This window comes from Mchenga conophoros, linkage group LG8 (genome assembly GCF_057382185.1).
Source record: "Mchenga conophoros isolate Kocher_MC1m ecotype Shallow Benthic linkage group LG8, M_conophoros_male_GT1.1, whole genome shotgun sequence".
NCBI lineage: Eukaryota > Metazoa > Chordata > Actinopteri > Cichliformes > Cichlidae > Mchenga > Mchenga conophoros.
In genome coordinates this window covers 4935358-4951360 of record NC_140533.1, presented here as the reverse complement: position 1 = coordinate 4951360, position 16003 = coordinate 4935358, and the positions used below count along the sequence as shown (strand labels likewise).

At 42.9% G+C, this 16003-nt stretch overlaps 1 protein-coding gene across 1 annotated transcript in view; it reads left to right on the top strand.

The window, feature by feature from the left end:
• The window catches only part of dnah9 (dynein, axonemal, heavy chain 9), a 180366-nt gene that overhangs the window by 80934 nt on the left and 83429 nt on the right, over positions 1-16003 (top strand). The window contains exons 48-52 of the mRNA XM_085283675.1: positions 2713-2874; positions 3716-3912; positions 6751-6913; positions 7128-7251; positions 9630-9772. Coding sequence (XP_085139801.1) covers positions 2713-2874; positions 3716-3912; positions 6751-6913; positions 7128-7251; positions 9630-9772 — 789 coding nt within the window. The remainder of the gene's footprint in view (positions 1-2712; positions 2875-3715; positions 3913-6750; positions 6914-7127; positions 7252-9629; positions 9773-16003) is intronic.

Sequence of the window (16003 nt, the reverse complement as noted above, 5' to 3'; positions counted from 1 at the left end):
GACGCTCGAGAGGCGAGGGAGGAGACGGGGGGAAAGATGGATGTGGAGTGAAAGAGGAGGACAGAGACTAGGGAGAGAAAGAGAATACACGATGGTGCAGAGAGACCAAAGCCAAACTGTACTGACTACACAATATGTCTGCATGATGTTCTGTAGATAGTCAGCTGGGTGCATTTGTTAGCAGGGGAAGCATTGTTTGGGGCTTGGAGCAGCTGTCAGGCTACGAGAAAAGCGAGCATGCTGCAGACAGAACGACAGACAGATACATGCCGACACCAAGTGCTCTCTAATCCCTCTCCTCTGAGTTGAACAAAGCAATGAAAGATCAGGGGCACGGAGGATGAGATAGTATGCCAAAGTCAGCTGGATAGAAGAAAAACAAAGTTCTGTCTGCTCTCAGTTTGTTCAAGTGATACTGCTAACAGCTAAGGCTGTGATTATTACTGTTATATAGAGTTAGGTGCCATATGGTGTTTTGTTTTGCTCAAGCACACTTGTACACAATGAATGCGGGGAGTCGTGATTGACACCATTAAACAAAGAAATGAAGTAGAAAGAGCTGGATCTATTAAAAGTCAAAAATATGACATCATTCACACATTCTCGTGGAAAACGTCTTAACTTTGGTAGAGCCGGAGTGGTGTCCATTACTCAGGCTAGGTTTGCATCTTAAGAACACTCATCCACACCCAGAGCACACCTCCCATCTGCACAATTACACAGTGGATTTAGCAGCCAGTTGTCTCATTCAGCCGGCTCAGATATGGAGTCAGATCAGACTCAGCTGGCTTTACCCCCGGAGATGATTCTGTTGATTAGAATAAGTTCTGGGGCTGGAAACACACAGCATCTGCTTGCCTCTGCCGCTGCCTCCTGGGTAACGCTGTGCAGAGGGGAACAAACAGTGCCTGGGCGCCTCTCCAGCCTGTTCTCATCCTATACGGCACCTGTTATGTGACGCGGTGAGACTGTTACGAGATCCGCCTGGCTTCATCGTCAGCGTCCCCGTGGGAAAGCCGTCGCATCACACTGGCTTTCTCTAGAGATGCATTAATCATCAATCATCCACCAAACACTCATCTGCTCATTGTCGTGACTTTTTTGTTTTAATCTAAGGGATGAAAAGAAAAACCCACAAAAACAATAAATTAAAAAAACACATTCATGTTCAGCCATGCTGGCTCAGTTGTTTTATAGATATTGTTGAGTGCAATTACTGCTTCTGGCCAAACTCAGAAGAAGATGAATCTTGATGATAGCCAGAAATAAGCTCTCACTTTTCCTTAAACACCACCATGGGGTTTATATTTTTAGTTGTCTCCAATTGCCATAAAATTTAAAACAGATATGCATCACAGCTTACTGTTAATAGGGACTAATTCTGCTCATTTCCATTTCCTCCATGTTTTTATTCCTGGACCTCGAGTAGCTTTTCATGATTCACATTTCAAAATAATCCTTGTTTTCTTGCCTTTGTGTAGCTTCTCAGTTCATCGCCTCTTAAAGAAGTTTAAGCTTTCTTCCTCCTCTCTAAGCTAACTTTCTTGTGATTGGCTGCCTCTCATAAACACATGCCCTAGATAATCATAGCATGATACCCCTCAGTGATATCAGAAGGAGCCAAGAATAGAAAAAAAGCTGTCTGATTCAGCATTTAGAGCAATCTGATTGCTCAGTTTTAGGCTAACACTTCATTCGTATGTCATTATTTGAAATCTTGGCTACTTGACTCATCAGCCTGTCAAAATTTTCATTCATCAAATAGCTTTGTATTTACATGTTGAATTGACACAGGTTTTGCTCAAAATATTCACAGTCCAAAGAAGATGAATCAGACTGATCCCCCCCAGTTTTGAGGTGGGGGGGGGGGGGTTCTTTGATTTTAACCTGACTTTTTCGTGTCTGCAATGGATTAAATATTCAGTTTATCTACTAAAGTTTTATTTTTAAGACTCTTAACACTTCCTGCAAAGTCTTCAGTGTGCATATGTGTCTGCGCAGGTAAAATATGTAAATTGCAGCAAGGCAGTAATTATAGCTCAGTTAGTACCATTATGGTCCAAAAGGACGAAAATTTCCATATGCAGTTAGTTTCTAGCTCTGTTGAGCACGACTCCCTCTCCTTGAGACGTGCTTTCTTAGAAACCCAGCAGTGGAGACAGTAGAAGCAAGCCCTCCAGTGCATTCCAGAGCTGGTATCAATAAGAACAGACATAACACTGATCAGGTCAGTATTACATTACCGTAAATAGGAGCTGGAGTGGAGCTGGATTGCAGTGTGGCTTGTATTAAATTCTTCTTTGCTGTCATACCTTGGAGGTCATGTATGAAATCTGAAATTCTTTGTTAACCAGCACATATCTGAAAAAGTGCATTAAACTTATAATAAATGACTGATATCCAATTAAAATGTAGGTTAGAGCATAAGATTTGTGTTTAAAGCCTCTGTGGGAATGATGTGTGGAGTCTGTGCCTGATTTATTTATTTCTTTTTTTGGTCACTCTTCCATCTCTGCACGCAGCAATACCCTTGAGACTACACGCTGAAAGAAAAGTGATCCCATATTTCTTAGTTTTATCTGACACACCTCCTAACAGCTTGTCCACTCAATATCCATTGATTTACCTGCAGTGAGTGTGCTGTGTTTCCCTCCTCGTTGTGGAATAAACGGAATGAAACTTGAAACCTTCCTCCCTCCTTTCCCTGCTCAGGGCATTCTCTTCTGTACCGGTGAGTGTCTGAAAGCCCCCCTAGACCTGCTGAAAATCTACCTGCATGAGTCAAACCGGGTCTACAGAGACAAGCTGGTGGAGGAGCAGGACTTCCAGCTTTTTGATAGGCTGCAGGCAGACACAGTAAAGAAGTTCTATGAGGTGAGAGTTTTACAAAGTTCAGCGAAGGAAGACAAGAGCGGGAGGCTGGAGGCTGGGGAGGGAGGGAAGTGCGGGATCATTAGGCTGCCTGCTCTGTGTCTGGACCTGGACATCAGTGGCCAACACAGCGAGGAGAGGAGAAAAAGGAATGTTGGGGGAGAATATTAATCAGTGTGGTGTGGGGGTCTGCCTGTCATGTCCGTGCTGTCAGCCTGGCAAATTGGAAAACATTTTAATGGTTTTCTGTCCACTGCTCCCTCACTGCACTCCCTAGCTCTATCACATGCACACTAGTCATCCCACAATGAAGAACCTGACAAGTGTATGTGTACATACACACACAGAAGGAGAAGGGAGAGAATAACCCTGCTCATGTATAGTTTTCACAGCTGGCAGCTAAGGTAAACTTATGACATTTTGCCCCTGTGCCACAGAGCAATATGCAGCATGGTTTACTGCTATATTTTTACATGCAAACAAGACAATGTTTAGAGACTTTTATAGTCTCTTTAAATACTACAGCTGAACGTGATAAATATGTAAGCTTGCAAAAAAGTAGAAAAATAGTCTAATTCATCACATCTACTGCAGCTATTTGTTTTCCGAGGAAACCAGCGTGCTGAACAGACACACAGTCTTTCCAGTCAAATGTTTGGGGCCTAACACTTGCCAGAGTGAAAATGAACTAGGTCACCCTCTGCGCAGCTGTGATATTCAGCTGTGTCCCTGTCCAGACTGTTTAGGCTTAACACTAATGTTATGCTGACAGGGGTAGTGTGTGGGTCTGTATGTATGTTTATCGCTGAAATGTGTGTGTGTGTTTGCGTGTGTGCCTCCTGAGGACATGGAGGAGACTCTGGAGCAGACCAGAGAGATGAACCTGTACTGCCACTTCGCCCATGGTCAGGGGGAGGCCAGATACATGGCCGTAGAGTCCTGGAGCAGCCTAAGTAAAACTCTGCTGGAGGTGCTGGATAGCTACAATGAGGTCAACGCCACCCTAAACCTCGTGCTGTTTGAGGACGCCATGGCTCACATGTGAGTGGAAGTTTGAAACCCCGGGGAGGAGGAGGACTACAGATAGAGTTAAAAAAAATGTATCTGTTTTTTTATTGTCTGTCAAGACAGTCGGCTGGCTTCCAAGGTATTTTAGGATTACCGCTTCCATTTTATAGACTGTCAAACATAGAGACAGGTGAATCTGTGAAAAAATAAAAAATAGCATATATCATGACAATTTAATCCAGACTGGATGCTCAGTCTAAAAGTATTTTGGTTGCAAGATTCAGAATCAAAAAATCAGTCGTCATTAAAGTTGATTTTTACAAACAGTCAACAAATTCCACAAATAGCCAAATACACCAGTCCTCTGTGCCACAGTTCCTGTCGTCCAGAACGTTTGATCAGCGTTTTCTATTCCTAGAAATAACATCCAGATTGGTTACATTAACATGTAGCTAATATTTCTTCCATATTTGGTTTAAAATCTCAAACTGAATAAAAATGCCTTATTTAAACACCTTGTTAAGAAAACAAACCTAAACTGATTGACGCTTCAATCAGGTCTCCGGGGGTAGAATTAGACTGATTAGAACAGGATGTGCTGCTTTTCTCTTCCCCAAAACAGCAGCTTCCTGAGCTGCTCCTCTGTGGAGAGTTTCTTTAACTAAGAAGTCTTTAAGACTAAAAGAATTTAGAGAAGTAACAGCAGCCACTTCACCGAGTAGATAAGCAGATGAAATAAATGCTAAAGAGATTCAACGTTTTTCAATAAAAAATTTTAATTAAAAAAAAAAAAGTCTGCATGTCACCCCGGCCTCTGTAGCATATTTTTTGTTTTTTATTTTACCAGTTTCCCGTCTTAAAGTCTTCTAAAATGTGTAATTATAAGACTTTTATTTATACGGCACATCTAAACTAACAGCAGATGACCCAAAGTTCTTTGCAGTCTAGGCAGATAGATTAACATTCAGTATACAAAGTAATTAGTGATCAATGGGTTCGTAGTAAGGAAAATAGCATGACTACATCTTACTGATTTTGGTCTTTTTGTGGGGTAATTAACAACATATAAGAACAACAATACTTGGGCAATATTCAGTGGATTTAAAATAACATTCTTAAAAACTAACGTGGACAAGTTTTTAGTAAAGGAGGTGATGACTGGTTAGAAAATGTGTGCGAGCAAAAGATTGAGTTCTGCCTGCTTATTCAATGCACTTTTTCAAAGTGATGTCATAATGCCACCACAAAGTTCTTGTTCTGTAAAGGTCAGCTCTTTTGTCTATCTAATGTCTGACACCTGTTATCAGCCAGCATAGATTTATGTCCTGAAATGTTAGCATGGAGTAAGATTATCTGTCAGACAGATACAGAAACTGTTTCTCATCATTTTATAGATAAGTTAACCAATGAAAAGAGAAAAGTGTGCTTTCTTACATTTATGGCTTTAGCTACTGTAAATAGTTCATCTCTAACTGTGATATTATATCTGATCTGTTTTTGGTATGAGATGTGGAGCTAATTTTAAATTCACTGCGACTGTAAGCCGGGCGCACTCACATTAGGTTTGAAGCACTGATTGGATCTTAGGTGGAAGCTAAAAGTAGATGAGTTGAAGTATGGCATCTCAAAGGAGGAAAACTTTCAAGTTAAGCCTTGCAGGAAGTAGAGTCAGCAGTTTGTGTACTATCACTGAAAACAGCTGAGTTAGCAGCTGCAAGTAGTCAAACTTTTACCTGAGTATGAAAAGTGTCACTTGATTTTTGAACCGTGGAAACAACTGCCAAAGCAGTGAAAGCAATTAAAGTGAAAGAGAAAAAAGCAACCGAGTTGTTAATTGGAGAGATTTCAGTTCACTTGAATTTTAAAAGATCTAAATTGAAGCACTTAAGTGAGTTTACAGCATCAGAGAACTGACTCTCAGGTGTCAGGTTAAGTGAAAGCATTTATTGTAGATAGAAAAAGTCAGACGTGAAAAGCTAAAGTATCGTCATCTCCAGCCCAGGACTGACACGGAAAGCATTTAAAGTGAAAAAGATAAAAGCATTTGAAGAGATTTAAGTGAAAATGGGTGAAGTTTTAGAACTGACAGCAGCTGCAAAACGAAGCCGTACTGTTGACGAACACAGTTCAAGAAGTTGGGAGCTTTACACAACGACAGTTAAAATTGAATCTAAAGCTTTCAAAAGCTGCTAAACTGTGATTTGAAGCACTCTCAGCAACTAAGTCGACATTTACAGGTAAGAGCTTAACGCACTTAACTGTAATGTAAAAGATGCAAATGGATAAAGTGGAAATTGACATGGTGAAGTAGATGCAGTTTGAAGTGTAATAAATCTTAGTCGATGTGTCAGTTGAGTTTAATTTACATTAAACAACTTAGAAGTGAAAGCATAGAAGCAGAAGATGTATCTATGACTTGCTAATGTGGATGTGCAAGCTCGAAAAGTTGCTGAATCATAATTAGAAGTGTAAGAAAAGGAAGCAACTGAACTGTCAGAGATTACATTTACCAGGCCAGCTGAAGTGAGTGTCTTTTGGCACAAACGGAGCAACAGAAGCGATAATGAAGTAATTTCATCGACAACAGCAGCACACGTCTTGTGTTACTAAAATCATAAAGATTCTCCGGAGCACAGTGCAGCTGAGTGTAATGTTTGATATATTTCATTGCTGTACGTGTCAGTGGAACAGTCTGGAGTAGACGGTGGTGACAGTTAGCATTAGAACAGAGAGAGCAGGAGACAAACCTTTTTGTCTTCTGCTATTTGTTGTATGAGTCAGACATTTTTATCCGGCTCTCTTGTCTCACCCTTTCATTCATTCCTCCCCCACACCTCTCCCACCCCTGGCTGTCTGCTCCTCCACATAAAGCTGCCGGATAAACCGAATCCTGGAGTCTCCACGGGGTAATGTGCTGCTGGTCGGAGTGGGCGGCAGCGGCAAGCAGAGTCTGACCCGGCTGGCTGCTTTCATCTCCAATCTGGAGGTCTTCCAGATCACCTTGAGGAAAGGCTACAGTATCGCTGACCTAAAGGTTTGAAGAGGAGTACTTGACAAACAGATCATCCTGTAAAAGCATGTTTCATTTAAAATCTAACAAAGTTTATTATGTGCATGCACTTTTGCCAAACATAATCCTCACAGTATATAAATTTAAAGCACTCGGGCATGTATCGCTGCAAAATAACAAATCTTATTATGGGTGCCACTTTTCCCACTCCAACCCTCTCACTCTCCCTGTCATCCAGAGTGACCTGGCGTCCCTCTACGTGAAAGCTGGCGTAAAGAATATTGGCACTGTGTTCCTAATGACTGATGCCCAAGTGGCAGATGAGAAGTTCCTCGTTCTGGTCAACGATCTGCTGGCATCGGGTAACAGCAGGTTTTGCTAATTACTGCATGTCATGTTTAGCAAGAGAGAAATGCTTTCATTGCACAACAGCAACACATCACTGTGGTGCCATTTTCGGCACCATTACTCATGTGCTACCAACACATTATTGTGAAAAATTGCAGAGGAGGCTCAGACTCACAGCTACATTTAAACGGGGCATTTTAATAATCTAATGAATGGAAATTACTGTTAATAGAAAATTACTGCAAAGCAATCTGTGCTAATGTTGGCTTGCAATAGTTTTGTGAGTGTACCGTATCACTTTAAGTAGGAAGATATTTAGGATATGAGGCGTGTGCCAGCAGATGTCGATGCATTATTTAGTGAAACACTGCTGCCTGCCTGAAAAGAAAAGAACAAAAAGAACAACTACACAGTTACCCGGGGTGCTGTCATATGTGCGTTACTGACACAATATTTCAAAATATATTTACTTACTGTCAATAATATAAACGAATAAAAGAGCAGCTTGTGAGGCGTGCATGGACAGTAGTGCGAACGACCGAACCTGGCAACACCATTACATGTTTATCATGAAACGCTTTGTTTGGTGTTCTGATGTTTATGGCAACAAATATAAGCAAACACAAGCTGGAATTACATGTTTTTACTCCAGTATACTGTTAGTAGCTGGTTTCGCTTAAATGGGAAATAGAATGATTTGTGTATAGCTTTATTTGGTGCATCATTCATCCATTAATACAACCACTTTTTGCTGCACCCAAGTGCTTTCTTTCTAACACTCCAGAGTAACTAGCAGTTCAGCATGCTCAGATCGATATTCACATATTTTGGCACACAGCCTGGAGTAGCCAGGGATTGAGCCACCAGCCTTATGTTTAGCCTCCTCTATCTAGTGAGCTACAGCCAACTGTGAGCTTATTGAAGGCGTTAGAGGTACATACTATGATACACATACTACATACTTTTTACTCATTTCATCAAAGCTGTCTAAAACAAAATTAATGTGGCTTTAATCCAAGGAGAACATGACACTGCATTTGCAGGGAGGATGATGAAATATAATATATACGGAAATCCAAAGAATTAGAATTTATATGAAAGGCTTTTTAAAAACATATAGATGTTAATAATTGCCTTGTGTGTGATGATGTTCATGTTTTGTTCAGACTGGCCCACCTGTTATAGGGAGGAGAAGGGATCCAGACACAATAAAGTAACATTTCTGGGGCAGTGCTGCAATGTATGTGCATCCCAGGAATGTAGTAGTCATTTACAGTATTTGAAGTAAAACGCTGATCCAGTTGAATATTTCAATTTTGGAGGTCGAGTGTTTTCTCAATATGTGCACAAAGGCAGGAAATCTCTCATCAACAGAACCACCCAACCCTCCCATCAGGTCCCTTACTTCCATTTTTCATTGGCATTAAATACTCATACAGTGTCCGCGTGAACTTGGAATAATTAAAGGAATGTGGGAAAGCATATTTACGTTTTTAAATGTAAAAGCTATAATAATGGAAGTTCATCATATGATGAAGTCATCAGCTGCCGGAAAACATGATTGGAGATTTTTCAATGCAGAGTGCTACTCTGTCAGAAACATGTCCTCCACGGTGCAGGATATATATATATATATATATATATATATATATATATATATATATATATATACATACATACATACATACATACATACATACATACATACATACATATATACATATATGTCAAGGCTCTGTGTGCGGGCAGGCGGAGAGGAGGATCCATATGCAGGACTCGAACATAGATTTGAGAATCAAAACCACAGCTTTATTGCTGGCCAGAAAACAAAACATAAACCAAACATGAAAACACAAGCTGGAACATACAGGCACGGTCTGAGGGTGAACAGACGTTAACGACGCGACACTGACATAAAGACACACTGGGTTTAAATACACTGAGGGAGTCATCAAGGAATTAGAGACAGAAGGGGGACACAGCTGGGAGAAATAAGACCTAACGAGACAGGGAGAGCGAAGCCGGAATACTGACATCAGACAGGAACAAGAACCTTCAAAGTAAAACAGGAAACAAAACACACTTTACTAAGACACAGACTAGACAGAGACAGACTAGACGCTGACCAAAGTCTACTAAATAATAATCATAATCACAACAGTATCAGATCATAATATAAAAAAAACACCAAGATAACAGAAACACCAAGTACCAGAGAAACATAAAGGAAAATCCATGATGCAAAAGTACCAAAACATAATGAACTCAAAATACTGGGTCCAACGGACCCAGAACCGTGACACATATATATATCTATACACACACACAATCACTGCTGTTTGCACGCTCGGTGGTCTCCTGGTAGCAGAGTGAATTATTTTATTCATTTCAGGAGAGATCCCTGACCTGTTCCCAGATGACGAGGTGGAGAACGTCATTGGCAGTGTGCGGCCAGAGGTCCGTGGCTCTGGGTTGATGGATACGAAGGAAAACTGCTGGAAGTTCTTCATCAGTCGGGTTCGCCGACAGCTCAAGGTGAAGCAGTCCGACGCTTAGACATGCACAGGAGTGAAAGCTGTGTTTTTTGCTATTTTGAATTTTACTTGTTATTATCAAGTTGCTCTCAGGGGCTCTCTTCAAGGGGGAACTTTTCCATTAATCTTTCCCACACAACTGCATCTGTATTTTATCTCCATCCGCTCTTAATAGAGCAATAACTTGCCGCCTCACACTCTAATTTACTATTCCTAAATAAGAAACCCCTCATACTTGGATAAACATCCAGTTTTAGGATGAAGCCTCTTCCCAAACAATTTTCTATACTTTCAGATGAACTTGAGTACAATGGGAGGTGTTGGATGTCGTTATAAATCACAGACACGGGCAGAAAAGCCGGCGTTTAGCTGAAGTTAATTTCACCATCGCGTAGCTGCTTTGTTCCCCCTAGAGAGGGACAGATTCCAAAGCATTGCTTATTCTGTCATTATTACAAGCATGCGCCACCGACACCACCCACATCATCCTCCACTTCTGTCTCGCTAACAGCTCAAGCCTCCCTGGGTTGGCAAGTGGATAAATAAAGAAGGCAATCCCAAGGGCACAGACATATCAAGAGTGCATTTCTAACTATGCAGTTATGTGTCTCAAAATTGTCTGAATAGAAAGGATGTTTTCCCGAAGAATTACCTAATCTTGTTCATAGAGTTTGTGTGACATTTGCTGAGGCTGTGTCTCTGAGCTGAGTGAAGACCTAACAGCATTATTACTTTATCACTGCCACAGATTAAAATGCTTTTAGATCAGTGGTTCCAGGCTTACAATATGTGGAGAAGGAAGTAACGGCATGATATCACAGTATCCAGTGATGCAGGCCTAGGACGTGCTCTGGATTGTCTTGAAGCCCATGTTTGCTGAAATACACTCAACAAAAATATAAACGCAACACCTTTGTTACTGCTCCCATTCCCCATGGGATGGACGTAGAGACCTAAAATTCATTCCAGATACACAATATAACCATCCCTCCCAAACAGTGGTCACAAATCAGTCCAAATGTGTGGTAGTGGGCACATCTGCCATATTGAGATAATCCATCCCACCTCACAGGTGTGCCACATCAGGATGCTGATCTGACATCATGAGTAGTGCACAGGTGTACCTCAGACTGCCCACAACAAAAGGCCACCCTGGAATGTGCAGTTTTGTCTCACAGCAAAATGCCACAGATGCCACAAGCAATGAGGGAGCGTGCAATTGGCATGCTGACAGCAGGAATGTCAACCAGATCTGTCGCCCGTGCATTGAATGTTCATTTCTCAACCATAAGCCGTCTCCACAGGCGTTTCAGAGAATATGGCAGCACATCCAACCGGCCTCACAACCGCAGACCTCGTGTAACCACACCAGCCCAGGACCTCCACATCCAGCAGGTTCACCTCCAAGATCGTCTGAGACCAGCCACCCAGACAGCTGCTGGAACAATTGGTTTGCACAACCAAACAATTTCTGCACAAACTGTCAGAAACCGTCTCAGGGACGCTCAACTGCATGCCCGTCGTCCTCATCGGGGTCTTGACCTGACTCCAGCTCGTCGCCGTAACAGACTTGTGTGGGCAAATGCTCACATTCGATGGCGTCTGGCACGTTGGAGAGGTGTGCGCTTCACGGATGAATCATGGTTCACATTGTTCAGGGCAGATGGCAGCTGAGAATGTCCCAGTTCTTGCATGGCCAGCATACTCACCGGACATGTCACCCATTGAGCATGTTCGGGATGTGCTTGACCGGCGTATACGACAGCGTGTACCAGTTCCCACGAATATCCAACAACCTCGCACAGCCATTGAAGTGGAGTGGACCAACATTCCACAGGCCACAATTGACAATCTGATAGACTCCATGCGACGATGTGTTGCACTGCATGAGGCAAATGGTGGTCACACCAGATACTGACCGGTTCTGGGTCCCCAGACCCCCAATAGCGCAAAAAACTGCACATTCCAGGGTGGCCTTTTGTTGTGGGCAGTCTGAGGTACACCTGTGCACTACTCATGATGTCAGATCAGCATCCTGATGTGGCACACCTGTGAGGTGGGATGAATTATCTCAATATGGCAGATGTGCCCACTACCACACATTTGGACTGATTTGTGACCACTGTTTGGGAGGGATGGTTATATTGTGTATCTGGACTGAATTTTAGGTCTCTACGTCCATCCCATGGGGAATGGGAGCAGTAACAAAGGTGTTGCGTTTATATTTTTGTTGAGTGTATATAGTGGCTGTCCTGTTTGTAGCAGGTGTGACTTTATTCAAATATTTTGATCAGTCTGCCAGTTATTCTTGGCCAAGTCATTATAGTATTTTACTGTTTGAGACAGAAAATAGTGAAAGAATTTCTGGGTCAAAAATCTAACTGAGAGCATTTTTAAGCAGTCTGCTGTTCAGAAACTATGCAACATACCAGAGTTTAGAGTTATTTTATTGCAAACACACAACACTACATGCATGATAAATGTTGTGACAAATACTTTGTGGCAGGAAAGTATTTTGAATAGTGTGTATTTTATTTATGAACTGAAAATCAGAGCATATCCTCTCCTACCTCACAGACTCTAGAGAGGATTTATCAGAATCAGATGTATCAGTGCAGAATACGACACAATTTTTTACCCTTACTGTTTTAAAGAGCAAATATTATGCTCGTTCATAGGCTCATAACCTTGTTTTTGGGATCGACAGTAATACGGCTGAGTGGTTAATACCACTGTGTGCCAAGTGACTGTGACTGTTTTGGTCCCATACTGGACCATGTCATACCACATTACCTCTATTAATGTTAACCATTGTTCTTGTACCTGACCATTTACAGTGTTTGTTTGGGGGGTTGTATCATTTGATAAGCCACGTAACACTGACCGTTATTCATTTAAGCATAAAAAAGGCACCAGACTTCAATGATGAATCAGTGTTGCATCTACACATAACAGACACCTTAGCAAAGAACCAATTTTAAATTATGTCTTTAGGCACTTTGTCACTAGCAGTATCAAACAAACAAATGAGGTGTTCCCATTTCTTTAATCAAATCTGCAACAAATGGTTAAAATAACACAGTTTGACTGGAATAAAATTGTATTTTTCCTCCAACAAGATGATTTGCAAAGACCTATAAGCAGAACACTTACCTCAGCCATATCTCAGGGGTTCCCAAAGCCTCATCAGAAATGCTCTGAGTAGAAGGATGTCTGTCAAGAAATCATCCTCAAGAAATAGAAACACAAAGAAAAGTCTGAGGCATGCCAAATTACATTACATTTTTATGCCATATTGCTTAATCCCCTGATGAACATTAAGCATCTCAAAAGGGAGATATTTGAATAACCTCCAACAAAAGGACGGTACTTTGCAAAATATGCAAGAAAAATGTTCAAGCTAAAGGTGGAAACAACGATGCTGTTTCACCACTTTTGCCAAAAAACACAGTTTTGGTATTATTCCTCTGGCTCTGACTGTTCAGCCTGATGTGGAACAGCCATGTTTCATGCAGTCTTGAAAAAAGAAAAAACATGAAATTATTATTTCTGTTGACATCATCATTAGTAATCAGTGTTGGGAAGGTTACTTTATTCCACTACAGATTACAGAATTCATGCCCCAAAATGTATTTTGTAACGTATTCTGTTACGTTACTCAATGAGAGTAACGTATTCTGAATACTTTGGATTACTTAATATATTGTCATGCTTTTTACAACTACATGAATGTACTATTGCTGTGTGATTTATTACTATTACTGAAGGTTATTTGCCATAGCAATACCAACTAGATGTTTAAATCTTAATATAAAATGAGTAACAGTAGGTGGATATTAGGTAAGGCTTCGTGGTTTCCAGAGCAGCTGGATAGCGTAGTGGTTAGACTACACGCCTTTGGAACTAGAGGATCGCAAGTTCGATTCCTGCCTGGGGCGTCTGTATCCAGTAAGGGTCCTAAGGCTAGACCCCCTATGCTAAGCGAGCCTACCGCAGACATGAGCGAGACAAATAAATATGAAGGCATGCCGGCTCGGACGTCGCCCGGATCAACAAGGTCCGCGTCAGGTGTTGAGGAACCAGGGCACCCTGACGAAAAGTGGGCTACTGGAACAAGAAGGCATCGGTGGGCAAGAGACGAAAACAGGGCGTTGTTGGAATGCTACTACGCAAGTAACCCCGGCGGAAGGGGCTACATGAATAGGATGAGGGACCTATGGATTCTTCGATACCCAACATCCACAATGACGGCGAAACAACTAGTAGCTCAGTGTTCCAACATTCGAAAGAAGGGACTGCTCTCACAGCTAGAGATTGACGAGGTACAACACAAACGTTGAACAGCGACAAGGGGCAGTACCCTCCATGGAGAAGGAGGCTAGAGGGCAAGATCAAAGTAGCACGGAGGGAGGTTAGCCAACTAACGGAGTTGCAGAAAGGTGCGACAAATAAGGTGCCTAAGAAATACAGCAAGCTGTCCATACCTGAGGCCTTGGAAACTGCCAAGCAAAGACTCACAGCCTTGGCCAGCCGCTTGAGGAGGTACACCAGAGAGATAGAAGGCAGGAGAATAAACCTGTTCTCCACAGAACCAGCAAAGGTGTACTCTCAGTGGCAAGGGAACAATAAGAGAACAGCACCACCAAGGCTGGAGACGGAGCAATACTGGAAGAGCATATGGGAGAAGGATGCAACCCATAACGGCAATGCTCAGTGGCTAGAGGATCTGAGGGCAGACCACAGCAACCTCCCTGAACAGGGTCCAGTAACCATCACAGTGGCAGATATCCAAGAAAGAGTCTCCAGTATGAAGAGTTGGACAGCACCAGGGCCCGACATGGTTCATGCCTACTGGCTGAAGAAGCTGACTGCACTCCACGAGCGTCTGGCAGCACAAATGAACCAGCTGCTAGTTAACGAGAGACACCCGGAATGGCTAACTGAAGGCCGGACGGTCCTGATCCCCAAGGACCCCAAGAAGGGACCGGTCCCCTCCAACTACCGACCAATAACCTGCCTCAGTACTACATGGAAGCTCCTGTCAGGCATCATATCGGCTAAGATGAACAGGCACATGGGTCAATACATGAGCGGGACACAGAAAGGAATTGGCAAGAATACCAGAGGCGCAAAACACCAGCTACTGGTAGACAGAACAATCAGCCGAGACTGCAAGACCAGACTGACCAACCTGTGCACTGCCTGGATTGATTACAAGAAGGCCTATGACTCAATGCCCCACAGCTGGATACTGGAATGCCTAGAATTGTACAAGATCAATGGGACCCTAAGAGCCTTCATCAGGAACTCGATGTGGCGTACAACACTAGAGGCCAACTCCAAGCCCATAGCACAAGTCACCATCAAGTGCGGGATCTACCAAGGAGATGCTCTGTCCCCACTGCTGTTCTGCATAGGCCTGAACCCCCTCAGTGAGATCATTAACAAGACTGGCTACGGATACCGACTACGGAACGGAGCAGTTGTCAGCCACCTCCTGTACATGGATGACATCAAGCTGTATGCCAAGAGTGAACGAGACATCGATTCACTGATCCACACTACCAGGCTATACAGCAATGACATTGGAATGTCGTTCGGACTGGAGAAGTGTAGTCGGATGGTATCAAAGAGAGGGAAGGTAGTCAGAACTGAGGGGATTGAACTACCAGAAGGCAACATTGCAGACATAGAGGACAGTTACAAGTACCTGGGGATCCCGCAGGCAAATGGGAACCATGAAGAGGCCGCTAGAAAAGCTGCAACCACCAAGTACCTGCAGAGGGTCAGGCAAGTCCTGAGGAGTCAGCTGAATGGTAAGAACAAGATCCGGGCCATCAACACGTACGCCCTGCCCGTGATCAGGTACCCTGCTGGGGTAATAGGCTGGCCAAAGGAGGAGATAGAAGCCACTGACATAAAGACAAGAAAGCTCCTTACCATGCATGGAGGGTTTCACCCCAAGTCCAGCACCCTGAGGCTGTACGCTAAGCGGAAGGAAGGGGGCCGGGGACTGGTGAGTGTCAGCACCACAGTCCAGGATGAGACAACGAACATCCAAGAATACATTGGGAAGATGGCCCCAACTGACCGAGTGCTCAGTGAATACCTCAGGCAGCAGAAACCCAAGAAAGAGGAGGGAAACGAGGAACCATCATGGAAGGACAGGCCCCTGCACGGTATGTACCACCGGCAGATAGAGGAGGTGGCTGATATCCAGAAATCCTACCAG